Here is a 26890-nt window from a genome sequence, read left to right as displayed (position 1 = left end):
TTCACTTCAAGTTTTATTTTGCCTCTTGCATGGTCTTCAGACAGCTTTACAGTTGTTTTCTACAGGAGCTGAACTGTGATCTAAACAATCAATGAAATGTAATTCCAACCTTAATAAATATTCATAACCAGAAGGTAACATAGCACTTTAAGATCCTAGAGTGATGAAGGTATAGCCTGGACAGCATAGTATCTGTGACCAGAGGACCAGCTAAAGTGATTACTAAAAGCCAAGATAAAGTCACAAGCAAACTTGCTAAAAATCCTGATTCCATAGGAGGTTGACCCTGAAATTTTCCAGATAAAATGCCAGAATTGTCCATTAGTGTACAAAACGTAAAGAGAAAATCAAATGACATTAAGCTGTTTTAAACACTATCTTGTACAAATCTTCCCTTCACCTCAGCCCTTGAAAACATACACTTGGTTCCAGCTTTCCAACATTCCATATATATCCTTCTATCAGTTAAAGGTTTTGCCTTTCTTCGGCCTCGGTTGAAAGTCATTATACCACTGGGTACAATGCTTCAAGACTCTCTCAAAGCCCACACTGATGGAACTATGAGGGAAAATGTTTCAAGTTTCCTTCTCCTTGCTCCTCCCCCCTCAGCTCAAAGTTAAACAGCTGATACAAATTGCAGGGAAGCAAGATAAAAAATACTGTTATGAATCTATGGAGAAGTCAGCCAGCCATGATGAACAAATGAATCCTGCAGATTACCTGCTAGCCTCATGCTCAGAACCCTTAAAAACACCAAATCTAAATTAAAATACATGAAGCTTTCAGAATCTATGGTTAAAGGAAAAAGGGTAACCGTAAGTCATTGGTTAAAGTGTGCTCATTCTTTCTTTTAAAAATTAGATACAAACATGCAAGAATTAAATACTCTGATTTAATAAAACCAGTAGTAGCAGGTCTTGAAATTCAAGGACAACTGATCTGAGGGCAAACGGGACCATCAGTCCCTGAATGCTACTTGACATATGTCAAAACTAACATTTCACATGCTGACCTGCATTAAGGTTAATTTCCAGAAGTGACTGCACTTTGCAACAGATTGAGTCCTATGAAGTTAGGCTCTCGTACCCAAAGGGTCATGGCCTAGCCCTAGGTGGGAGGCACTTTAAAAATAATAAAACTTCTAAAAAAAAAAAAAGACCGGAGTAAAGAAAGTCCACCTCCCACTGATTTACATTATTCAAAGTGCCATCCTGAACCACACTTTCATTTTCAAAAGGAAAAAAATTATAAAAACAGTAAACACAAAGGATAGTCAGGTTACAGCTAGTTTATATACACAAAATTTACAAGTTTGTAATTTTTAGGCTTTTGACACAAACAACTGCACATTTGTCCCTACAAAGCACAATATGCCTGAACCAATGGTCACTACAGGAGACAATTGGCCATGGCTTTACAAAAAGCAGGAAAACTGCCCCAAACCGAAGTCATTTATTCAGCTTAAACTATGCCACAACCATTCCACTTGGAATCTCTACCCTGAAGCCTCTAAAACTCACTAAATCTTTCTCCTGTCATGTCCCAAAAGAATGAGACATTTCATCCAATAAGCCAAGGAGGATGACAAACAATTTTGATTACTCTTAGGTGAGAAATGCAACCACACTGGATGCAGAAAACAGTGCTGACTACATTTATTGAAGACCCCCCCCATAAGCCCATGTAAGAGGTCTTGGCACCTAACACAAGACCCACTAAAGAGGCCCACATCTGTGTCCTAAAGGATGTGCAGCAATGCTATCTTCTTCCAGCCAGCGAGTAGTTTCAAAGTGTGACAGATGAGTTTTCCACAGTCGTCTTCGTTTCCAATCCCAATTGGCTGATCTGTTGCCACTCCAGAGGCCGAAGTGTATGAAGACCCCACCACCCACCAGGTGAAGTTAAGAGACTTTCGGACAGTTCGTAGCCACCGACAAATGTCACAGGCTCCGACCAAGTATAACCACATCCTTTGGAAATCCTTCCATTTTCGCAATTTCAAAACAGCCTAACTTGCTGTAAAATTCCAGAATTCTTTTATCATCTGGTCTCACTTCACAGAAAGCCCCCCGGGAGCCTAGAAATAAAACAAATATTAAAAAATGTAAATGTCACTTAGTAGAATTATGGATATGAATTATGATTAATCTTTAATATATTTCAAATAGATCATAGGAGCTTGTGTATACTAGCCCCTAAATTTCTTACCACAATTGAAAAATTCATATTCCTATTCAATGAATATTAATATTCATCAACATTGAATATTGCAGTGGTACTATCTTAAGTGATAGATATGTTAACTAGCTTGAATATGGTGAGTATTACAGAATGTATTTCAAATCATCAAACTGTACACCTTTAAATATACACAATTCTTAATTGTCAAATATACCTCAATTAAAAAAGACTCAACAGTGAGTAAAACTCTTCCAAGAAAGAAAATCTTTTGCACAGGGCAGAGTCGATCACAGCCTATGTCACCAGCCAGTATAACCAGAATGTGTTGTATATTCTAACACATATCTCATATACCTGCATGATTCAGTTCCAAGCACAACACTGAGAATTATGCTTTCTTCAAAGTTGTTTAAATTATCCCACAAAAGGGACACCAGTGACTCAAATGATATAAAGATGCAACAGTAAGTGCATTCTCATGATCGACAACCCTCTAATGAGGGCTCAACAAGCTGCCCATTTTTGTATTGCCCATGGGCTAAAAAGGTTTTTTTTAACATTTTTAAAAGATTCTTTAAAAAAAGAATATGCAACAGAAACTGTATGTGACCCTTAAAGCCTAGAATACTTACTAGCTGGCTCTTCACAAAAAAAGTTTTTATACCATTAATGTCAAAGCAAAGTATTTTTGAAGAGTGAATTTAGATGATAAACTCAAAAAAGTCAGCGACTCTGAATTCCTAAATGAGATTTCTCCCCAAGGTTCATTTACCTTTCAACTATCATTTATGAGTCTCCTGGCAAGATAAATATAACCTCATGTATTCATTTCACATTTAACTGGGGCTCAAAATAAGCATTCATAGTGTAAAAGAGAAGCATTTTTCAATGATTAATATACATGTAATTCTTGCACCACTAATAATTCAGAAGCCAAACCATAAATGGTGGGCAAGGGAATGTAAATTCACTTTTCTTTTTATACTAAAATATAGTCCCGTCCCCAACCTAGCCCAAACACCAGCAGCTCCACAAATAGGTACTCACCATTAGCCTTCAGTGAAGACAGGAGGCAAGCCATCATGCTTTTGGCTACACTTGGGTCAGTTACTTTTTTGTGAATATCCATCTTTATCAGAGAAGGAAAGTTGGCAAGGAAAGTTTCTGGCAACACTTCCTGCTCTTCATGGAAACTCAACATTATTTTCTGTAAAAAATTAGAAAGACTCTCTTGACTGGTAGTAGCTACTCATTATATATCTATATCCCAACTAGACAACTCAGCAACAGGAAAAGGAAAGCAATATTTAATAACTTCAGTCATTATATAATTATCACATGCAAAATTAATTAGCTTATAAATTCTAGCTGAAGTGTTTTCACTTTTAAAAGCAGTTTCTTTAAATGTAATGGGGGATCCTGGATTGGATCCAGGAACAGAAAAAGGACATTAGTGGAAAAACTGGTGAGTGAAGTGTGGAATTTATAGTAATGATGGGTGAGGGACATACAGTATTCTCTCTGTAACTTCTGCAAATCTAAAATTGTTCAAAACAAAATGTTTTTAAGTTTGTACTGCTTGCACAAAAATGTGAATGTACCTCAAACTACTGAACTGCACACTTAAAAATGGGTAAAATGGTAAATTTTAGGTTAAATGTTTGTAAAGACACACTGGTAATTTTTTAAACAGTTATGTTCCTAGGCTGAAAACTGTAATTGTCACATATGGAACAGCAACACATCAACAGCTCAATCATCAGCATCTTGCAGTCAGTGTCAATGTAATTCCAAGTAAGTGAGGCCTTCCAAACTAGCCTTTTATTACCAGGTTATCTGGCTAGGGACAGAAGGTTAAAAAAAAAAAAAAGTAATAAACTATAGACAGAATCTGAGTATACACTGGTGTGACAGAGAGGAGTAGAGAATTTCAGAAAAGGGGAAGAGGAGCAACATGGAAGAAAAAGACAATGTCACAAATAAGAGTCCAAATATATGTAGTCATGCATCACTTAAAAACGAGGATATAAATTCTGAGAAATGTGTCAGGTGATTTCGTCATTGTGCAAAAATGAAAGAGTGTACTTACACAAACCGAGAAGGCATAGCCTACTACACTCCCAGGCCATATGGTACTAATCTTATGGGATCACCATTGTATACATAGTCTGTTGTTGAACAAACATCATTATGAGGTGCATGACTGTATCTCAAAATATTTATTGAGCACAAAAATTATCCTCAAGGAGGAACTATTTTAAAAAATGCGTATGCTGACATAGAAACCAAAATAATCATAAACTGACCAATGTGGAGCACGACACTTTTTTTAGAGGAAAAATTCACTGAAGTTGGGATAGGACAGACATATAACAAGTGCTCCTATCAGAAAACTGACTCTCAGAGAGGCTCACCTCTATAATTTTTTAATTATAATGAGAAATGCATTACTGAGAAAGCAAGTTAGCCTCCTGACAACCAAGTAAATGAGAGATTTTAACTACCTAAAATTTCCCTGAGTACCCAAAGAAGAGACTACAACATCCTTAAGTCTGGTGCTTTGAAACAGGGAAGGAAAAAAAGCTTAATTGTCTATATTGTGTTTTTTGTTGTTTTTAAAGATTTTATTCTTCCTCTTTCTACCCCTAAGCCTCCCGGTACATAGTTGTGCATTTTTACGTGTGGGTCCTTCTACTTGTGGCATGTGGGATGCCGCCTCAGCACGGCTGGATGAGTGGCGCCATGTCTGCGCCCAGGATCTGAACCTGCAAAACCCTGAGCCACCGAAGTGGAGCGCACGAACCCAACCACTCGGCCACGGGGCCAGCCCCTATTGTGTTTTTACTTAATAAGTATTAAAACAACGCTTCCAAATCAAAAACTGTCCTAACAGAGGGAACACTGGAAAATGTCATGCTAAGAGTAAAGCCCAGGGACCGGCCCCATGGCCTAGTGGTTGAGTTCAGTGCACTCTGCTTCGGTGGCCCAGGTTCACTTCCTGGGCTCAGACCTACACCACTTGTTGGTGGCCAGGCTGTGGCAGGCGACCCACATACAAAAGAGAGTAAGGTTGGCAGAGACATTTGGCTCAGGGCGAATCTTCCTCAAGCAAAAAGAAGACTGACAACAGATGTTAGATCAGGGTGAATCTTCCTCAGCAAAAAAGAAAAGAAAGAAAGAAAGAAAGAAAAAGCCCTAATTTATGACCACTCAGGGACACCAAAACAAACAGAAAAGAATAAGCCCTAAGAATTTTTTTCTGTAAGAAATTTAGAAAGCAGAGATTTTAAGATGATCTGCTTAATTTTTCAATTAAGTACTTTATTTTAAAAATTTCCATAGTATAACTCTAAACTTGTGTATTACCTCAGCCTCAGAGAGTTCTTTGTCACCATTTGGCTTGGTATACTTCTCCTGCATGAAGGGAATCCAGGAAATTTTACATTTTTTAATGAAAGGGGTCACATCTACAGTGCCCAGGGCATAACCACATATGCCATCTTCATCTTCTAGGACAAAGCAGTAATCCAGGCTGAGGGAAAGCAGCCCTCCTACTAACCTGCTCAGAAGAAAAGAGGCTAGAGTGAGTTTATGTTACTAACACAAAACTTCAGATTTCAGTGAGGTAAGGACCAATGCACTTGAATCACAACCTATGGAAACTACATAGGTTGTAAGAAAAAACTAAAAATATACACACATATTAATACTCCAATTTTATTAAAACTAAAGCAGGATTTCTAAAAAACTGTATTTCCAGTCATCACCTCCCCTCAACCTGATAAACCTGGCTATGAAATGTCTACTCCCAAATCCAACAAATCCAAACACTTCATCACATACTTGTCTCCAATAAGGTCAGGCTGACTTTGAAAAGGTAAACCCACTCCATCGTCATACATTTCTCTGCAAATCTTGTACACGGAAGCCTGAAAATACAATCTAGTTAAGCAATACATCAAAAAAATGACAACAGAATTTAACAACATGACTCATAAGTCACAAGGGACTTCTAAGAGGAGGAGTAACAAAATGTCTGGCCTGTCATAAATATCACCTCTGCTTTGTTAAACAAAGATTTACTGAGTCATATTTGTAAAACCAGTACACAACAGTATGGTTATAGTAAACACTGAGAAGTACTTTCCAGGGGATAGTTTTAGGCACTAAGTAGTGGATTCAAAATCTAGCAAATTATGAGGTTAAGTCTCTATTTCCTATGTATTCAAAAGGTTTTAAACATGCTATTGTCTTAAACAGTGTCGCTTTTTACTGTAGCTGATTGTCAACAGCCTGTAGACACTTCACAACCAAAAATTACAAAATACTAATATATTGGAGAAAATCAGTCAAGGACAACATATCACTTAGACACATAGACTAGTAATTCTAACTCTGAATATATTTCATCTGATTGTTTTTCTATTTCTTCATTTTTCACTCAGCATTTTTTTTATTATTGAGGTCGTAACAGTTTACAGCAATGTGAAGTTTCAGTTGTACATTATGATTTGTCGGTCACCATGTAAGAGCTCCCTTTCACCCCATGCCTGCTCCCTAAAGCCCCTCCCCCTGCTGACCACTGAACTGTTCTCTGTCCACGTTTGTTCATCTTCCACATGAGTGAAATCATATGGTGTTTGTCTTTCTCTATCTGGCTTGTTTTGCTTAACGTAATACCCTCAAGGGCCATCCATGTTGTTGCAAATGGGACGATTTTGTCTTTTTTTATGGCTGAGTACATTCCATTGTGTGTATACACACAACACCCCCCCCCGAGATTTTTTTAAGGGAGGAACCAAAGAACTTAGCACAAGATATTATGAGTCTAAATGCCTTATGATTTTCCTTAAATATATCTTCTTCTGTGTTCAGTATTTTAGTTAATTTCCTCCATCTAAGTTCGTATTTTAAGACAGAGAACTGATTTTTTTAACCAGGGAGGTCAAAGGAATGTAGTAAGTGTGCACCATAACTATACACCAAGTCGGTAGGTAGACAATTACCTCATCTTTAGGAAAATATGGTCTGATAGTATAAACTTTGGAGGTAGGAGTCAATGGGGGTGGTTGAAAAAAGAGATCATTTGCCCCATCAATTGGCAGCAAACGCTGTGGAAAGAAAAGAAAAGGAGATGGATTAGTGTTGGGAAGATATCCATTTCTTTAAATGGGTGTGCACTGCAGATTACCAACTTAACATTAACTGGCTACTGCAGGCAGACCTAAAGAAGAGGGGTGGACTATGCTTTACTAACATAAACACCTCTTTGCTGAGGGAGGGGAGTGCTTCTGAATAGAAATTACCCAAACTGAGTTACACAGATTTAGTGGCATATTAATGGGGATTTAAGTTTACAGTAAAAAAAAAATCTATTCGAATTATGACAAATCTACTTTTTTCTTAAACCAATCTTATATAGACCATCTCTCTACTAAAAGATGGCAGAACAGAATGTCAGGAGGAGAGGTTTGGTCTGAAGAGGGTTATCTGTCCAGGAGAAGCTTTATCCCCAAAGCAATGCGCTTCAGTTTGCTGTGCGCAGCAGAGCACCTGTTGGGGGGAGAAAAGTAGAGCACCTGAAAAGTCCATGAACAAATTCCAACATCAAAAAAAGCTTCATATTTTGTTCAAATGTTCACTAATGGACCGTTCTTTCAAGTTTTATTTATAAGTAATTAGGAAAATATCTAAAAGCCCTTTCACCATTCACTTGCATTATTATTGATCCTTTTTGCTCATGGAGTTTCCATTGGCAGACAAGCATGCGCGCATTGTGCATTGCGGGCGCAGATTAAAATGCTGTGCGACCTGCAAAGAAACAATGTGAAGTGTATACCTAGAGCCGCTGCGCTTCGCAGGCGCGGGGGGAATTGGCAGCATCTCCTTCAGAAATTACTGTGAAAGAGGAGGAAAATTTGATTTAAAATCCAGCTATGTTAACTAAATTGAATTTGGGACTAGAAAGCCTTCGGCAGACCAATCCTTCCAGCCATCTGATGCGCAACATAAGGATTCTCATAAAACAAAGAAAATGTCAATTCAGTTGTGAATTCATATTGATACCTGGAACTCTCCTGCTAGACCACCTCTAAAGGCCCAGGGTTCTTGGTCTCCAATTAAGAACTGTGCTGAAGAATGACTACGACACCCTGTTGAGATCAGATCCAAGCGGAGAACGTTACGAGAAAGGGGATTTCCTGGGGTCTCAAACGTCCAACAAACTAACAAACACTTTGTGGAAATAGCTCTCTAACAATAATAATCCAGGGTTTCAGGACAAGGCTGTGATAATAATATTTTTAAATTCATAATGGAATTTCAATACTAATGTTCCTTCCTCTGATTAATGAATAATCACTGTTAAAGAGTTCTAACCCTTTCTTTAATTACTGAAAGGAAAGTAAGTCTCAAGTTTTCTGGGTCAAGTTTATATATTCCCTAGATATAGCTATAAAAATCAAGCCAGCTGCTTGCTCTGTAGTGAAATTACAGTAAGTATAAAGTGAAATGAACGATAGAAAATGAGACATTTTATTATCACAGCCCATGAAGGAATTAAACCTCTCTGAAGTCACATTTTACATTTTGAGGAAGGGTACAGGAAAGGGAAAAAGTAGGGGGAAAGGGTTAATCTTGTCAGAAAACTAAGATCAGAAGAATAAATAGAAATTGTTCAACAAGCTGACAACAAAAACACAATGAGACCTACATTTTTTTTCTGACAAGGAAAATCCAAATTCAGACTTGGTTATTAATAATACCAGTCTGACAGATTTCTGAGAATTAAGGAGCGCAGATTGATGCTCCTAATTTGTCCAAAGCTAAGACATACTGTTCTTAAAAGTATGACAGTATTTGGCTCCTCTGGTGGACCATTATCATCTCAGCAGTGCAATGAACACATGAATGGAGTGGCATGCCTCAAGGTCCAGAAGTCAGCATTAAGGTCACCACTAACCAACTTCACAGGCAATAAAGGCAGTTAACAATAAGAGATAAAGGCAAATATTTGGAGGCCAAATCAAAATCACCTGTCTAGTCTTCTGACAAGATAAAGCAGCGCAATATAGTTCTTTTCCATTTGAAGACAGCATTCTACCTCCTGTTCAAGTTAACAGTCTCATCAGTACAAGATACAGTGTGCTAGTCAGACAGTCCCAAAGCAAACCAATTTTTTTTGTTGACAATTCAGGCCCATTAAGAGATTATATCCAGGTTTGTCATTTTTTAGGGGTAGGGGTACTTTTAGAAAACATATATAATGTAATATTTGTAAAATAAATATGCAGTAGGGTCACAATTTAGGCTATGAAGAGAACCTGCCCCATTCCATAGCTCAGTGTAAATTTACACTGCAGAAAAAACTATACTTCTCAAACTTTAAGATCAGCCAATTTCCCCTACCCCCTACTTTGAGACTACAACATAACTAGCACTTCCAACTATACAATAAAAAGCTGCATGTACGAAGAGCTGTGTAAATGAAAACATGGTTAATGCCTCAGTCGCTGCGCAAACGTGACTTCAGTTCATGCCTACTGCCCTCAAATCTACCTGAGCTACCCCACAGATAGAACCTTTCAATTTAAACTAATTAATCATGACGCGCTGTGAACATCTGCCGCTGTCCATCCAATAGTAGTAGACACTTGTGCTGAGGATTCTCCCATCTGTACACAATGGGGAAGAAGATAATAGAAGTCATTAGTAACCAAAAGTACTGCATAGCCACATTCTTTAAAGGACTGAATGCCAGCTGGACTGGAGAGAGGAGGAAAACAGAGTCCTAATCAGTAACTCCCTGAAATTACTATGGAACCATGAAAATATTCTCCTTGTTGTGAGCTTTGTGTAAAGCTATGTGTATGCTAAGATGATTACTTAAAACTTTTAAAATGCTCTGACCTTGAGATTGTATAACAGCTGTCTAACACAATTTGGGAAAACTACCTCCATAATTGCACAGTACAGAGGCACAGCTTGAGAGGAAAAAGGAACAATACTGTATATAATCAAGAATTTAACTTTTAATAATTCTTGAATTAAAAACTGGATATCAAATGTTTTAAGCGATACTTGATCAAGCTCAATAATCCAGATTTCTTTTTGGAAATTTAAGATTTAAATCTGTATAAAGGTTAATTATAATTCCCTGGCCAGGAGCCTGGAAGGCAAATGCTGTCATCCAACAACCAATGTAGAGGTTATTCCTGAGCCTAAGAGCAGACATTCATCACAGAGAAGAGGTATCTTGGAGCCTTTTAACAAGAGGAGGTTAAAACCTCTCTTCTACCTCTTGTGCTATATATACAGGAACTCAAAGTTCTACATTTTCAAATTAACAATCAGAGACTCTACTAAAACTGCTACTTAGTTGTATCACAGGAAAATGATTATTTTTTAGTATATGAGTCCAAAAATATATAGGCAGAAAGTGAGAAATCTCATTGCTACTACTCCTAAATCTAAGCTCACAGTGTTTTGCACATCTATTTCACAACCAAGACCATGTAACCCATCATAGTATTTGTGACTACTATGAAAACTATGACATGTCAGTTAGCCTTGCTGCCTGCTGTGTGCAAGTCAGTCCATTACATATTCCTTATAGCTGGATTGAAAACCTGAAAATAAAATGAGGTCCCTGGAGAAACTTGGCCATGCTGGTGCTTTTTACCCAGTCTGAGAATTTCCACAAAAAATCACTGTTTTCAAAGGAGACATACAGAAGTCCATTTAACGAAGCAGAGTTTTTAGGGGACTACAATTTCCATCCCCTGCTAAAACCAATTACTTGGTAGAGGAATAAAGAAAAAATCATGTGAAATAATACCAAGTAGCACCAGAATAGCCTACCGCTAAAGCTCGCATGCGCACAGGGCTGGGAGGATGGCTTCCTCTTGCCAGGCCCCTTAGGTCATTTCGGCAATTATTCTGTTAAACACAGTATTAATGTTATCGAAACACAGCAAGCAGCAGAGAGCTTACAGAGTCACAATTCATAGTGTCTCATCTCCAAATCAGACAAAAGTGGTATACAGGGTTCCATCCAGGAAGCATTCAGTCAGAGCAAGTTAAAGTCAGTACTTTCTAACACATTTTCAAGATATTTATGCTGAATTAGCCCAAGGGAGAAAAATCAATAAGCTCGATGTATTTACTGAGACTTGCATTTCAACTCTGCAACAATGGCTACCCGTCTGAAAGAAATCTAGGCAAAGAATTTAAACAGAGTTGGAAATTCACCAATTCCCTAAATGTTTTTCTCCCTGTGGGATAATCTGTCTTTTGTTTTAAGTGACAATACATCTGAGGAGAAGAGATTATTCCTGGTACACCTACCTAACCACTGTACAAAAGACTTCACCATAGACATTATACTCTTGATATCCCAAACATAGGAGTACATGTCATAAAGGATTGTCCTGTTGGCACAATTGGAGAGCCGAGTGAACATTCCCATCACTAGTCCGCACATCTCTTCAAACTTGGCTGCTCGTGATCGCCATTCTTCAATCTATTGAACATCAATAAAAAGACTCAAAAAATTGCAAGCTTAACAAAATAATCTAAAACACAGTTGTAGACTAAGCTGTTTATGTTGTCAAGTACCTGCAATTTATCCTAAACATTAAAGAATCACCACGCTCAAACTCTGTAAACTAGCAATGAAAGTCTGTCTCCCCAAACTGACAAACGTTCCTTAAAAAATCAACTTTCTCTTTCTTTCATTCCTAACTATACAGTCAAACTGTGGAACTGTATGTACCAGATTCAGAGAAGTCCACATCCACTTTACAGAACACATTCTAAGATATGATCTATTTTCTGCCAGTTACCAGTGAACTCATTTAAGACCTCCTCCATATCATCAGCAAGGGGACCCATCCAGGCTACAGAAGTGGGTAAATCAAGCATACTCACTTTTTCCGAGTCTTTTCCTTTGCAATTGACGCTGACAACACTGCTATTTGCTCGAAGCCACTGGAACTCCCGTAACATCTGTGCTCCTTTGGGTCCATGCTCATAAGGAAGGTAGAATAGGTCAGCAAGTAACTGCAAATCCTCCAGAGTCACTGGTTCTGCAGTGTACAAAGGCTTTTCATTCGGACCTGGCACAAACTGCTCCTTGTTTGTCTGTTCATCAGTCTGCATCGGGGCAATATCACTAATACAATCTTCCTGCATAGACATCTCTGGGGATTTTGATTCAGCTATGCTCTCTTTATCAGTATCCATTGGTTTCAGTTCTTCTGCCATTTTAGCTTCAACAATTTCAGTTAGTATTTGATTGTCATTCTTGTGGTCTGTTTCTTCTTGTTTTTCTACTACCATGTCCATGGGTTCCTCATCTGGCTGTTTCTTTTCTTCTTCCTTTGTCAGAGCTGTAGGGTCACCACTCAAGGCTGCACCCTGGCTCATAATGGGCTCCTGGTAAACTGTTGTAACTACAGTTGTAGCATTTAAAGAGGGTGCTGCAACTAAGGGTGTTCCATCAACTACACTTGCTTTAGCTCCACTGTGTGCGACCTGCCTACCTACAAAAACAAATTGCCACAAAGGTAATCAGAATTAGAAATAGAACACATTCCAGAAATGTTTTCTTCTTCTTATATCTCTAAGCAGAACCTCAATTTGAGATTCCAAATAATTTGAGCCCTGAGGAAAAATGCACTTTCTCTAAACCACTGGGGAGACGGGGAAGGAACAGAGAAGAAACAAATGATGAACATCCCTAAACATGCCAACACCTATTATTATATTCTCTTTTGAAGATCTACATTTAAAAATACTTAAATAATTATTTCAAAAAAGATATTTTTTTTAAAAATTAGCATTCCATCAAAAGAAAAGCTATTTAAAGACCTAAAGTAAGATTTTAAAAACCCTATTCTCTAGGTCCCTACGTTTCATTTTGCTTGGTGGACCTGAGGTAAAGCACATCACAAATGTTCTTTATGACTCAACCATGTGATCCAACCCCCTGAGAAAGAAAGGCCAAACTCACTGCTGTACTGATGAGGCACGCCAAATTCCTGCAACCATTCTGTTAAAGCTAACTTTAGAGCCATCTGTGGACTATAGAGTACATCAGTTTCAATATCTTCATCACTGCCTTCATTTTCTAACTTTATCTGGATAGATACAGTACTGTCTTCACTGTCAGCTGCAAAAGAGAAACAGCACAAAAACAGTTTCGATTACAAAAGCCTCCTGACAAGTGAGAGGAACAAGTGCAAAACTCTAGTTGTTACAGTACAACCAGAGAAGCAGAGAACTGGAACAAGAACAAACCTTAAACATAAAAATGGAAACATGACCAAGACCCTTAACTGCATCACTTCACCTAGAATAGTCATCTAAATGTCATGCTAAATGTAAAATCCCAAGTGAAATAAAAACCACTAATTTCACAATCACTGGAAAAGTTATTCATAAATGTCCACTGAGTAGCAATTATTGGGAATGCAAGGTTAAAGGCACTATGCTTTCCATAAAGAAAACATTCCGGGTGCCAGCCTGGCAGCTTAGTGGTTAAGTTCATATGCTCCTCTTCAGCAGTCCAGGGTTTACAGGTTCGGATCCTGAGCATGGACCTACACACCACTCATCAAGCCATGCTGTGGTGGCATCCTACATACAAAATAGAGAAAGACTGGCACAGATGTTAGCTCAGGGCCAAACTTCCTCACCAAAAACAAAGAAAAAAGAAAACAAAACATTCCCAGGCCTGGCCCCATGGCTAAGTGGTTAAAGTTCTACATGCTCTGAGTTGGCGGTCCAGGTTCGTGGGACCAGATACCACACGTGGACCTACTCCACTCACCAGCCATGCTGTGGCAGTGTCCCACATACAAAAAAATGGACACAGATGTTAGCTCAAGGCTAATCTTCCTCAAGCAAAAAAAGAGGAGAATTGGCAATGGATGTCAGCACAGGGTGAATCTTCTTCAGCAAAAAACCCACAAAAAACAAGAAACATTTCCTACCGTTCAGGGACTTATAACTTAATGGGCCTAATTATGAAAATCTAATGGACAAATTAATAAACACCTTGAGGGGAGGAAGGGAAAAATCAACAGAAATCCCGCATAAGAGCACAGGTAATAAGCACATAATGAAGTTCTAAACCAGGATACTGGTAGACAAAATCAAGCCTGAAGTCTCTTTTTTCTTCTGAGGAAGATTAGCCCTGAGCTAACAACATCTGCCACCAATCCTGCTCTTTTTTGCTGAGGAAGACTGGCCCTGAGCTAACATCCATGCCCATCTTCCTCCACTTTATATGTGGGGTGCCTACCACAGCATTGCTCGCCAAGTGGTACGTGCAAACGTAACTGCTGCGCCACTGGGCCAGCCCAAGCCTGAATTCTTGAGCTTGGTATTCAAAACCCTCTATTACTTAGTTTCCCTTCTTATTTCCCTGCACACAGCCCAGTTTGGCTAATGTCTACTCCTCTTTAATGTGCCTCATGCTCTGCCTTAAAAGAGGCAGAAGCTAAGTACTATGTATACAGAGGGGACTCAAGATTATATCCCTAATTTTGTGTTTTTTATTGGGGAGAGGTGGGTGACAATGACTGAGCCTTAAAGGGAGGCAATAACTCAATAAACAGAATTTCAAGTAGGGATACAGAATTGAAACAGAAGACAATTATACAACTATATATCACCAAGCGTAATAATGTGACATTTCAATTCTCCTAAATGGGCCAAAATTCAGATTAACTTCAAATTTTCAGTGTCCAGTGTTTTTACCTCCAGCCCACCAACTCTTTAATGCCCAGCAAACTTTACTCATACTTTGACCCAGTTTAGGTATCCCCTCCTCTATCATTTCTTACCACTTTTGCTTAGCAAAAGTAATCACTCCTCCTCTGTGTTCCTGCAGCACTTTACATAATTATCTCAGCACTTATCATTACTATAGTATAGCTGCCTGTATGCTTTATCTAACACCAGACTATGTTTTTCCAGTAGGGTCTACATTATTCTTTGCATCCTTAGCACCCAGGAAGATGCACTTGCCACACAGTAGGTGTTTAAATGTTAATAAATAAACAACTAGCTAGCATTCTCTTATTTAGAACTAAATTAGTACTTTTTTTTTTTTTTTGAGGAAGATTAGCCCTGAGCTAACTACTGCCAGTCCTCCTCTTTTTTGCTGAAGAAGCCTGGCCCTGAGCTAATATCCATGCCCATCTTCCTCTACTTTATATGTGAGACGCCTACCACAGAATGGCATGCCAAGCAGTGCCATGTCCACACCCGGGATCCGAACCGACGAACTCCAGGCCGCCAAAGCGGAACATGTGTACTTAACCACTGCGCCACCGGGCTGGCCCCTAAATTAATACTTTTTCATAAATAAAAAATCAGTAAGCCAATGTCTAAAATGAGAAAATGTTCCATAAATGTAAGCTGAATCTAAATGATACATGAAGTGACTCATATAAGAATATTTAATCAACCAAAATATCTCATTTAATAAAATCACCTGAAAACATAAACTGAATCAAAACAATTCTAGGGATAATGGGAACACTAAAAGACTACCTTGTCTAGTACTTAGACTTCAAAGGCTAAGACACATTTTAAAAACAAACAACTGAGGCCAAGAGGTTATTATTGTCCAAAATCACTCAGCCCTTCTTCTATCATACACATATCTCATTCATAGGCCTAAACAACACACCTTAAAAAAACCTCTTAAATTGTAACGACAAAGAAATGTGCAGTTGCCAATGCTCTAGTTAACCCCAGCTCCCCTCCCAAGGTTGCTGGTTAAGTAGTCTACTTACTCATCACTACATCTTTTCTCACTCCATTCATGTTTGATTTGTACCAAGTGGCAAGGGTGTGGATAGCAACATAGTTGGCTTCAAATTCACAATTTGGATTAGTCAAGACTCCTTTTAACCGTGGGATGAGTTCTGTGGATCTTCCTTTGTATGGGCCCAAAAATAGTCTCTTCTGATCATAATCATTAGCATGAATATTATCCCAGATTACTGGAGCTCTCTTAATAATCTTAGAAACCTCTTCAATGGACTCTACTGGAATTTCTTTAGAAACAACTTTGGGACCTAGAAATAATAACCACCATTTGTTAAAAGACCCTCACATCATTCTTCAAAATATACTGCATATAATTTTTTATTGTATTTTCCTTGTTATAGGCATACTTTCTAACAATTTTTTTTTAAATAACACAGCAACATGTCTTTTTACTCAGTTTTTACTGCCCCCCCCCCACCCCCCCCGCCATATTCCCTTAGATCAGATTTCTAGAAACAGACTTAGTAGTCAAAAGGTATGAATATTTACGGTTTGGGCAAGCTTCCTCAAACTGACATGTTAATAAGAAACAAGTTTTCATGCAAACAATTTCTTTTTCCATTATAATATAAAGTATATCCTCAATAAGACAAATCCCAATAAACCTCAACTCTGGAAAGGGTTCTGCCCTTAATTCTTAGAATAAAAGTTAAGACAGCTTGTTGATTACTAGCTGTCAATCTAGCATGACAGCTTTCATTTTATAAAACAGAACAGTCTTGTAAGGGCTAGGATCAATACCCTTCAGACCAGTTTTGTCCAGATTTATTATTTAGCAGTAACTAATATTCAGATTCACTGCAAAATCCCCAAAGATGTTTTTTATACTAAGTGAAGATTGTATACTTTGTAAAGTAAAAAAAAAAAGAGAATTTTAACAACAAAGTTTTCTGGTTAAGGCTCAATTTTTAAAAAGTATCCAATTAACTTGAACAACCAATTTCTCTAGGTCCTAGTTAATTAAAGTTTTACCATATAAATCTTAAAGACTTACCTGTCCAAAGCACCTCAATTCCAGGTAGAAGCTTTTCACCCACAGTCCTTAAATAAGGTGATTGAGACACATTTGGATAACAGAAAGTGCCACAATATTCTGAATGTAGAGGGGAAAATTAAGTACAATAATCAGAAGTAAAATGGTTATCAATTTTTGAACGGGGAAAAAAATGTCTACCAATTCTAAATTCTTTTCATCCAAAAAGGCCTCCATGGCATGCCCCAAAGGAAGTAAACTCAAGTGGATAGTTCATTCAAGAATCAATTCATTAAAAAAATCAATTCATACAATCTGATAGTTCTTCCTCCAATAGTAGTACATATCAATCCTTATGATCGTACAGTCATTAGAAATACAAGTTTACTAAAGAAATAACTGGAATTTTTAGCATAATTCTACATAATTCTGAATTGCCTACATTTACCAGAATGTAGAATGAGTTAACATCGTAACATAAAGAAGGCAACAGTATGCCCGTGGCTATTAGTATTCAACTGCAACTAAATTATAATTTACAGTGAATTAATTCCCAGCATAATCTTATTAAACATTATTTGAGCACTCATGTAGTATCAGACCACTGAGACAAGGTTCATGACTCACAATACTCTAAGACAGACGTACACACAAAGTTAAATAAATTCAGTCTAAAATTTCTTACAACTATAGCTTATTTATGTTTTCCTGAACAAGAAGTCTGAGGAAAATTTCTTAAAGGTGAATTTTGAGAGGTAACTAAAAGAGACTAAGACATTTTCACTGAAAGAAACCAGGAAGGGAAGAGGAAAAAAGGAAATGAGGGAGTGGGAATTAAGCTGTCTATGCTGACTGCTGGAATTAAGAGCCCAGATGGGAGTGAGAGGAGTGAAAAGAATACAGATATGCAGGGGCAGAAAAAAGGAACAAGCAGGATGAAATGAGCAGGGACTAAGTTAAAAGCAGTGTAAATTTGCTTTTTTCTAGTTTTCATTTTGATTATACTATCCCTCTTTTCATCTTAAAAATGTAATGCTCATATACTTCCAGTCCCTAAAATTTCTCCAGTTTAAGATCTTGAGAAATGTCTTCTGGAAAAAGAATTCCTACCTTTATACAGCAAAGGGAGGGGGGGACAGCACAATAAAGCCCATACATGGTGAACTGAAAGTTATATACTTCAAGAAGACTGACTAAATATAAAGCCATTATATACAATACCTGTGGGACAGAAGAGGAAAGTTTCTGGCTCTCCTAGGTACTGATAAATTTCATTTGTGATGGAGACCTGGGCATGAGCAAAAGAACTGAATACCTCTTTGTCTGCTGCACACATATTATGGTCAATATCATCAAAAAGCAAGGCAAATGACCTGCACCCAAACTGAGAAACCTAGGAAAAGAAAAAAAACAAGAGAATTATCTTGAAAACAAGATCCTTTACCAGCTCATTTTAAGAGTAAAAAATACAGCATTCCAAATATTGAAGTATATACTTAACAGTGATACTCAAAAAGTCAAATATTTTCCTCAGTAGAATGTTCAAAGCCTAACCTATTGTTTTTACATCTAGAAAGTATGGGATCCATTTTTCATTTGGGTTTGAATGTAATACACCAATATGTTCCAGCAGTTTCCTCAATGTGGCCTATCCTACTTTCTTGGCTGTTGATTATAGAAGTCCAGTCAGAAAAATACAAAAACATGAATGATAAGTAAACTCAAGATATGAAAAACCCAGGCCTGTTCTAGTCCCAAAAGGCACGTTGATCCTAATTAATCCCTTTGCACATAAACCTAACTAGGCAATGAATCAGAAAGAACAACATAGTAGAACTTAACCAAACAGAAAAATAACCCATTAAAAGCTTATTCATGGAAATTTACCTACCTTAAAGTTTTTACCAGCCATTTTAATGCCACCAATAATATAAACCTTTGCCTAAAGAAACATTATGTATATAAAAATCAGCAAACTTACTTTACCAAAAAAGACGTACAGCATTTGTGTTAAGCAGAATTTAGACTCCAATCAGGTTCACCAATAGCTTACATGTTTACCTATTAGGTTTTTCTTCTCATCCTGGGAAACTAGCCAATCATTTCCAGACTGAATTATCTTTCTTGTCCATTTAACTGAGAGAATTGATGTCTAACAGGTAAAACCCTCTGTTTCTATAATCTCAGTCACAAATTCAGTCAAGCACCCAATAATATATAGTTTTTCAGAATGTGATTCTGATCCACTTATCACCTGGACTCTGAGATAAGTCCTCACCCCAGGTCAGTATAAGAATCTCTGGGGGGGCTGGCACCGTGGCGGAGTGGTTAAGTTCGCGCACTCCGCTGCAGGCGGCCCAGTGTTTCATTGGTTCGAATCCTGGGCATGGCACTGTTCGTCAAACCACGCTGAGGCAGCGTCCCACATACCACAACTAGAAGGACCCACAACGAAGAATATACAACTATGTACCAGGGGGCTTTGGGGAGAAAAAGGAAAAAAATAAAATCTTAAAGAAAAAAAAAAAAAAAAAAAGACGACTTTCTGGGAATGGAGCTTATTAGCATTAAGTATCATATCTAGGTATTCTTTTAAGGCAGTTCTTATGCAAACTGGTTTGAGAAGCACTAGTACCTCCACCTAGTATCCCTCTATCAAAAGCATTAAAGTAAAAAGTTTGTATAGAAACAAAGAAGTATGACTTTGGTTTCTTTTTAACATCATAAAAGCAACTCAGAAAACCTTTAGTTGCAAGGACTGATTCAGAAAAAAATAACAAAAAAGTAAGGAAATTACCTGGTCCAGTTTGCGTTTCAATGTAGATACTTCCTTGGGGTTAGAAAAGGTAATATCCAATCCAGGTGAGATAGCATAGATGAACTCTATCTCATACTCCCGTGCAGCAGAGATGAGAGTCATAAGTTGCTCTAAAGAACAGAGTCCATGTTTTTAGAAAGCAGCACAGAAAACTAAAAGAACCTTCACCATTCAACTGAAGGTAAGAGGTCATTTTCTCCATTACAATGAGTCGAGAAAGAAAAAGTCCCATAAATTTTACAAGTGTCATGTCCAATGTGACAATAGGCTGTACAAAATGGCACAAACCTGATGTGATTTAATGTCACCCTAAAATCAATAACACATTCTCTTCCTTTCATTATCATTTCTCAAAAATATTGAATTAATCATCAATTTTCTTACAGAACATAAACTATTTTTATTTCCTATAGTATTTGAGAGGTATGTTTTTGCTGTCTCTGAACAAGTGAAATTCCTAAATAAATCAATCTATGTATAACAACTTTATAATTTGAAAGAAAAGAAAAAGACATTCTTAAGAACCAGGGTTAAGTGATGGCCTTAACAATCCTGACCCCTCATCTTTCTAACTACAGGAAAAATATTCACTACAGATTTTAAGTTTTTAAAATGTGATAGACAATTTTCCTAAGTGAAATACTATTCCTACCACAGGATATATCTTTAAATAACTTTCAGTGGTATCTCAAGATAGTCATTTGACTATATTTTGATTATTGACCACATTAAATTTCATTACCAGAATCACCAGGAAATAATTAAGTTGAAGACATACTTAAATTATATAGAGTAGTAAACAATAACACTAAATGGAGATGGGCTAAGTTTTAATTGCTTCTTCACAGTATAAGAAAACTTTTTGCCTTCAGTGCCTTGGCTGGGCTCTGTAACAAAATATCTTGTTAGCTACATGTCTATACTATTTAATTCCAAGTATGAAAATGTTTCCCCATTCACTGAAGTCCCCAAAGAAAAGCACCTCATGTCTAATTTACAAAGAGGTTCTGTGATGTACTACCTTATTTACAAATTTTATGTAACTAACCCAACATAAGAACACAAGGATGGTCTGTGATGGCTTTTCACTTCAGTACGGGCCTGGACTAGTGAGGTCTTTTTTATTTTAAATAAAATCAAGTAATCAAGCGGTCATGACCAAGCCATACTTGACCCTGAAGCAAGAGGATCAGTTAATACCAATCCCATACTGATTTAAAATTTTGGAATTTTGTTCATGAATTTATTGCATTAATTTTGGCTTAAAAATTGCATAAAACATTACTTATCTTGATTATTGATTTTTTGGAGTCCCTTAAAATTTGCATCCAAGGCAGGTGCCTCACTTGCCCTGCCCTAGGCCTAGCCCTGCTTCAGCACCTTCGTCCAGTGGCCTACTGTTCAGACCACTGCGAAAGTCAGAAAGCACAATTTACGACCACAGAACAGTCAGACTAGCATAGCCATGAATCACACCATAACTATGCATTGTTAGCACTATTCTTTCAATCTGCACTAACTCAGTTACCAGATATAAGGAAACTATCTACAAAGTGAAAAATTAAATACTTAATAAAATTCTTGTACAATTACATTCAAAATAAAGCTGTTTTCTTCACATATTCTGAATTTATGAAAAAGAAAAAGATTACCAGCTTCCTCCACTGAATACATCTCTCGCCAAAACATCCTATGCTTGTAGTCATCTTTGGGGGCATACAAGTATGTATTTAATTCCCATTTCTGGAGCCTTAAGAGGAAAGAAAATTACAAATGTATAAGCAGGCAACATATATAGGCTGTAAATCTCAATTTCTTCTTTTTCTTGGAGCACCTCCATCTCTTAAAAAGCTAAATATATTCTGGGGCAGTAGCTTTTAACCTTTTTGTAATTAAATATTACAAGGAATGTCAACATGTTAAACAGTCTTAGGTAAAAACACAACAGCTCTGGGTAAGGCAGGTGAAGCCCAAAACCTATTCAACCTCCCCAGCAGAGCCTGAAAACCACTGGCCCAGGTGAAGAAGAGGTAAAAGGCCAAGGTAAAATAACTTCTGCAGCTGAGAACCATCAAACTGCACCTGGCCCATGCAGTGTTAGTGTTTCTTCCAACAGGAAATGTTAATGGTTTAAAGACTCTCCTTTCATATAATAAAAATTTACCTTCTAAAGAGTTCTTTTCTCTGTTCCATAACCCAAGGTCTTCCATAAAACCCTAGATTCAAAGTAAGAATGAAGTTATTTTCAAGTTTCAAAATGTGGTCAACTGTTTATTGAGAAAACCAGGTTACTAAACAATTCAATCCTCGTTTTGTAAAAAAAAAAAAAAAAAAGCACAATACACCAAAATCTGAAGGATATTTAGCAAAACATTAAGGTGTCTTTGGGTAGTGATATTATAAAGTGATTTTTATTCCCCTTTCGCTTAGGTAAATTTTCTGATTTTTCTACCATGAACACTTATTACTTATGTAACAGTTATTTAAAAACAGCTAAACATCATCTCTTTTCACTGCCAAAAAACACCAAATATATTTACATCTAACTTTTTATTATTTATTTATTTATTTGCTGAGGAAGATTCACCCTGAGCTAATGTCTGTGTTAACTTTCCTCTATTTTGCATGTGGGTCACCACCACAGCATAGCTGACGAGGGGTGTAGGTCAGCACCCAGGATCCAAACCCACGAACCTGGGCCGCCAATGTGAGCGCATCAGACTTAACCACTACACTACCAGGCTGGTCCCTTAAATCTGACTTTTTAAAAGATTATCTCAATCTTACAATGGGAGAAGCAGAAACAAAGTAATCCAAAACTTCTAATAACAACAATTACTACCTAGGAGGGGAGTCAAACTGCTTTGGGGGGGGCGGGGAATAAACAAGTAAGGCAGGGAAAAAATCAGGAACAGAGTAAAAAAGAATCTGATTGACTTAATTTTATGATGACTTTTTTTTTAAGTTCCTGATATAATAAAAGAGACTAAAAAAAAAAATGGCTTAAACACATTCACAACAAATTCAACAGTGGAACTGGCCAAACAGGAAACTCTCAAGTAATCTCAATTCCAGAGCAAAGATTTCAACAAGTCAAAATTCAGAAGGTGACTTGCTCCAGAGTGTTCTAGATGGGGGCAAAGCACTAGTAAGGCACATTGCAGGAAACAAACCTGCAGACTGCTTATTTAAGTAGTGGTATAAGCACCAAACGGGTATTTGGAGCGCCCTCATGTGCTAATCACAGCTTGCCTAACCTTCATTCTCCACCTGTCTCAGTCTAATCATCTGCGGGAGATAAGGACGATCTCTTAGAAGTACCATGAAGATGGTTAAAATTACATTTTGAATACAAAATGCTCTACACACACAAACACAAAGTCTACCCACGGGACTAATCTAAAACTGAAATTTCTGAAATGTATTAAGTTCCAATTTCTATATAGTATGGTTTACTCTGCACCACAATGACAGACCAAAGAAAAATTCATTACATACCAATGCATGAAGCTGTAGCACTTTCAATCGTGACCATTCAATGTTACCCTCTCCTGGGCAATTTAAAATATTAAGTAAATTTTATACCAGTCTTTATGGCTTTCTCAGAACACAGCATTATCATTTTCCTCTTAAAGGAGTAGGTATTAAACTTCCCTTTAGAGCTGCTTCAATACAAAAAAGAAACATTTTTCAAGTGTCTAATTTCAACACTTTAATCTTCAGTAACCCTAACTTTGCTCTTTGAGGGTCAGGTTCATGGTTTCGGGTAAGTGGCACCACAAAGAGGAAGCAGTGCTGTTACACGTGAGTTAAAACCAACAAAGGTTTTTGAGGGAAAGAAAACAAATAAAAAGGAATCCCAGTAATATCTACTGTAGTTCCTGCCCTCCACTTTAGGAATGGTGCCAACTTAGAAATTAAAAAAAAAAAAATCTGGTGCTCAGTCACCAAGAAAATATATAAGGGAACGGCAAGGAGGAAGAACAACGGCTAAGAGACAACTTAATTCTCTAAGAGTAGTTCCCTTTTGATGCTATTCTGAAAAACAAACCAACTTATTTAAACCACAACCAGTTTTTCTCCACAATTACGAAGGTGTAACGGACAGGCAAGTTTCCTTAGACTCACTCTAGCCTAGCTCTAAAATTTCTATATCCCAAACACTTTTTCCCCACCCTCCACCCCAGGATCTTTGATGACAAAATACAGACTCTTTTTCTAACATCTCCCTGCACTCAAACCAATCCAATAAATATATCAACAGATAAGTTACACAAAGCAATTATGTTTTTATAAAAATTGACTCCAAATACCTAAGTAGTTTTCCACTCTATCTTCCAATTCTGAGAGACACTTAACTTTGCTGAACTGTTTCAATCCTTATTGTAGCTGCAAATTAGTCTGTTCTCCCCTACAATTAAACTTTATCTAAAATACCATAACCACCACCCATCTCTCAAATGAATACTCTATATATGCTGACAAGACTGGAAAAGCTGAAGCTCTCATCCAAGAGGGCAACCCTTCTTTCCTTTTCCATACTTTTTTGGTCTTTTATAAAGACTAATTTTTATGCAGTATTACGCCTATGCATACCATTACATATAGAAAGACAGAATCAATAAAGTAGACAGCCAGGAAACCCTCGGGTCGGGCAAAATATTCAGAAAGTTCAAATATATGCTGTACTCGAGGAAAGAGCAATAATGTAACTGAGTCATGCTTCCATAGAATGCACGGCCGAATACTTGTCCATTATATTCATAAATTGTGATACAATCTTCTGGTCATTTTCCCCAACCACGAAAAAAGTTTATCATCCCTTTTAAATGGAAATAGGAAGGGAGAAGGTGAAAAGGGCATTTTTAAACCTGTTCTGCAGTCACTAAATTAAAATTCCGTATCGCAGATACTGTTAAAGCCAAAGCTTCATTCCTCAGAGGTAAAGCACAGTAATTGGCAAAGGGCAATTTGCTAGGCTGCAAATGAATCTTCAAATGGTGAGGGGTGGGGACTGGCCACCAAAAAAACTAAGCTAAGAAAAATCTGTGAAACTATAGACTAACTGTGCTTCTCTTTACTCCGGGACTACAACAAGCCAACAATCACATCTGTGTGGGTTGATTTTTTCCAACGGGTGGAAACAGCAGCACTACACACGTTTTTCCATTTGAACACAGACCACCCTAGGGAATAAGATCCCAAGGTACACAGATACACAACGCAGAGCCTAACACTGGGATCCTTACCAACGCCTCCGCAGGAGCATGCCTGGCTCAAAGCCCAAAGCGGGTGGGGTCAGACTTGTTAATAGCCAGAAAGGAATTCGACACCGTTCAAGAACCAGAGGGGAGACTTGCCCACCGTTCCACCTCTCCTCCCATTTTAGCAAGGTCAAATTTCAGACCCAAGGGAGTGCCACACTCTTTTAGAGTCCCCTAAAGCACCGCCGCCACCTCTCCGCACACCCCGCCCCCCACCCCGAGACGAGAATGTGTTAGTATTGGGGCAAGAGGAAGGACACTTCCTCAGCCCGCGCCAGAGAGCTCACCTTCCACCACGCCACACAGGAACCTCCGAGCCCCTCCTGCTGCCCCGGCCACCGCTGCTCCCCCGGCCCCGGTTGCGTTGTCTTCTCCAGGGGCCGGAGCTGCCGGAGGCTCCAAAGATGCCCCCGCGGAGGCGGCAGGGTTGGAGTTGAGCTCGCTCTCCCTCTCCTCCAGCGCCGCCTGGCTCTCCTTCTGCACCATCCTCCTGCCCCCGGCTACCGCCACCTCTGCGGGTCCTCCTCGGCCTCCGTCCGTCGGGCTGCCGGCCCGGAGCCCTGGAGAGGACCTTGGCTCCAAGCGCGCGCCCCTCTTGCTCCTTCCCCTCCCTCTCTGCCCTTCCCCCACCCTCTCCGCAGGGACCCAAATGCCCGGATGAGAAGGGCGGCGGCACTGGAGCGAGCCCTTTGTCAGCCTCTGCCTTAGCCTAAAGCTGGGGAGCTGGAAGCCTAAGCGGAGAGCGAGGGCTCTCAGTACCCGGAGGCAGATGGCCAAGGCCTCTTCTCTGGTTCTCCGTTAGACTCTGTTGCCCTCCCAAGAATCAGTTGTCTCGCTGTTTCCTGCCGAAGCCCCTAGCTCTCTTCTATCGCTGCCTCTACCGCCCGCTTCCTGTTTATCCGCACTGCGCCTGCGCCGGAGACCGGCTCAGACCGGTCCCCTCAGCCCGGCTCCCCCTCCTTCTTCTGGGCTAGCCTATTGAGCTTCATTCGGTAGGGGGAATTAGAACCGAGGAGCCGCGAAAAGCGGAAGGTAATGAAGGCAATGGAATGTACCATTTATGCTCGCCACCCTCCTGAACAAGCCAAATGCCCTGGAACGGACCATTACTCCACCCGAAGAAGGGGAGTATGGGAGGAGGCGGCAGCCGACTGGGGCTATAGGGCTAAGGAGGGGGAGGGTGAAAAAGAGAGGCGTTTTCTCTCTCAAAGCGCAGGCGCGGAAACGAAGCCCCTAGTTCTTAAAGAGATAGAAAGAACCTGACCTACTTTCTATTGAGGTTCTTCTAATAGGTTGGCTGATCCAGGCTTGGTTCTGTGAAGGAGGCTGCTTCCCCCAAGGAGCTCCATTCCAAGGAGCTCAGCTCACCCCTCTGCCTTGAATCATTTTCGCCTACCCCCAGCTTGGCGCTAACCCCTTTTAAAAATTAAGTCATTCGTTCATTTCTTCATTCAGCAGACACCTATTGAGCTTACCTTGTATTGGGCTCTTGGGTCACTATGAGCTCACAGTATGGTGGTGGAGACAAGCGAGTACACACACAGTCCCTACACGGTATACCTAAGTGTTGCAGGAGCTCAGGGAAGAGGCTTACTTAATCCTCCTTTGGGGAGAGTCGTGGCTTCACTTTTGAGCTGGATCATAAAGGATGAGTAGGAGTTAGCAAGACTGAGTAGCGGGGAAGAGAGGACAGCTAGCCAAGCAACTGGACCAGAACACAAATGTAGGGAGGGGTGAAAAAGCCTGGCTTGTTGGGAAGGGGGAGTGTGAAGTGTGTATAAGGGAGAAGTGAGATCCCTCTGGCTCAGCATA

General features: G+C 38.9%; 1 protein-coding gene across 2 annotated transcripts; it reads right to left on the bottom strand.

Moving 5' to 3' along the window:
* Positions 1-26561, bottom strand: OGA (O-GlcNAcase). 2 transcript variants are annotated; one of them, XM_070558282.1, is made up of 16 exons: positions 25366-26561; positions 21979-22030; positions 21467-21564; positions 19794-19924; positions 18218-18389; positions 17018-17116; positions 15987-16271; positions 13193-13351; positions 12109-12722; positions 11527-11701; positions 8248-8333; positions 7188-7292; positions 6025-6110; positions 5548-5740; positions 3229-3388; positions 1-2077 (listed from the first exon to the last, which is right to left on the bottom strand). In XM_070558282.1, exons 1-16 carry the CDS (start codon positions 25562-25564, stop codon positions 1941-1943), a joined length of 2751 nt encoding a protein of 916 aa, XP_070414383.1. In that variant the 5' UTR covers positions 25565-26561; the 3' UTR covers positions 1-1940. The 2 variants fall into 2 exon arrangements, with proteins under 2 accessions (XP_070414383.1, XP_070414390.1); XM_070558289.1 differs by lacking the exon at positions 25366-26561 and adding an exon at positions 23313-25064.
* Positions 26562-26890: the final 329 nt, after the last annotated feature.

The sequence above is a fragment of the Equus przewalskii genome, chromosome 1, assembly GCF_037783145.1.
Source record: "Equus przewalskii isolate Varuska chromosome 1, EquPr2, whole genome shotgun sequence".
NCBI lineage: Eukaryota > Metazoa > Chordata > Mammalia > Perissodactyla > Equidae > Equus > Equus przewalskii.
The sequence above is the reverse complement of the archived record's forward strand: the minus strand, read 5'-3'. Positions and strand labels throughout refer to the sequence as shown.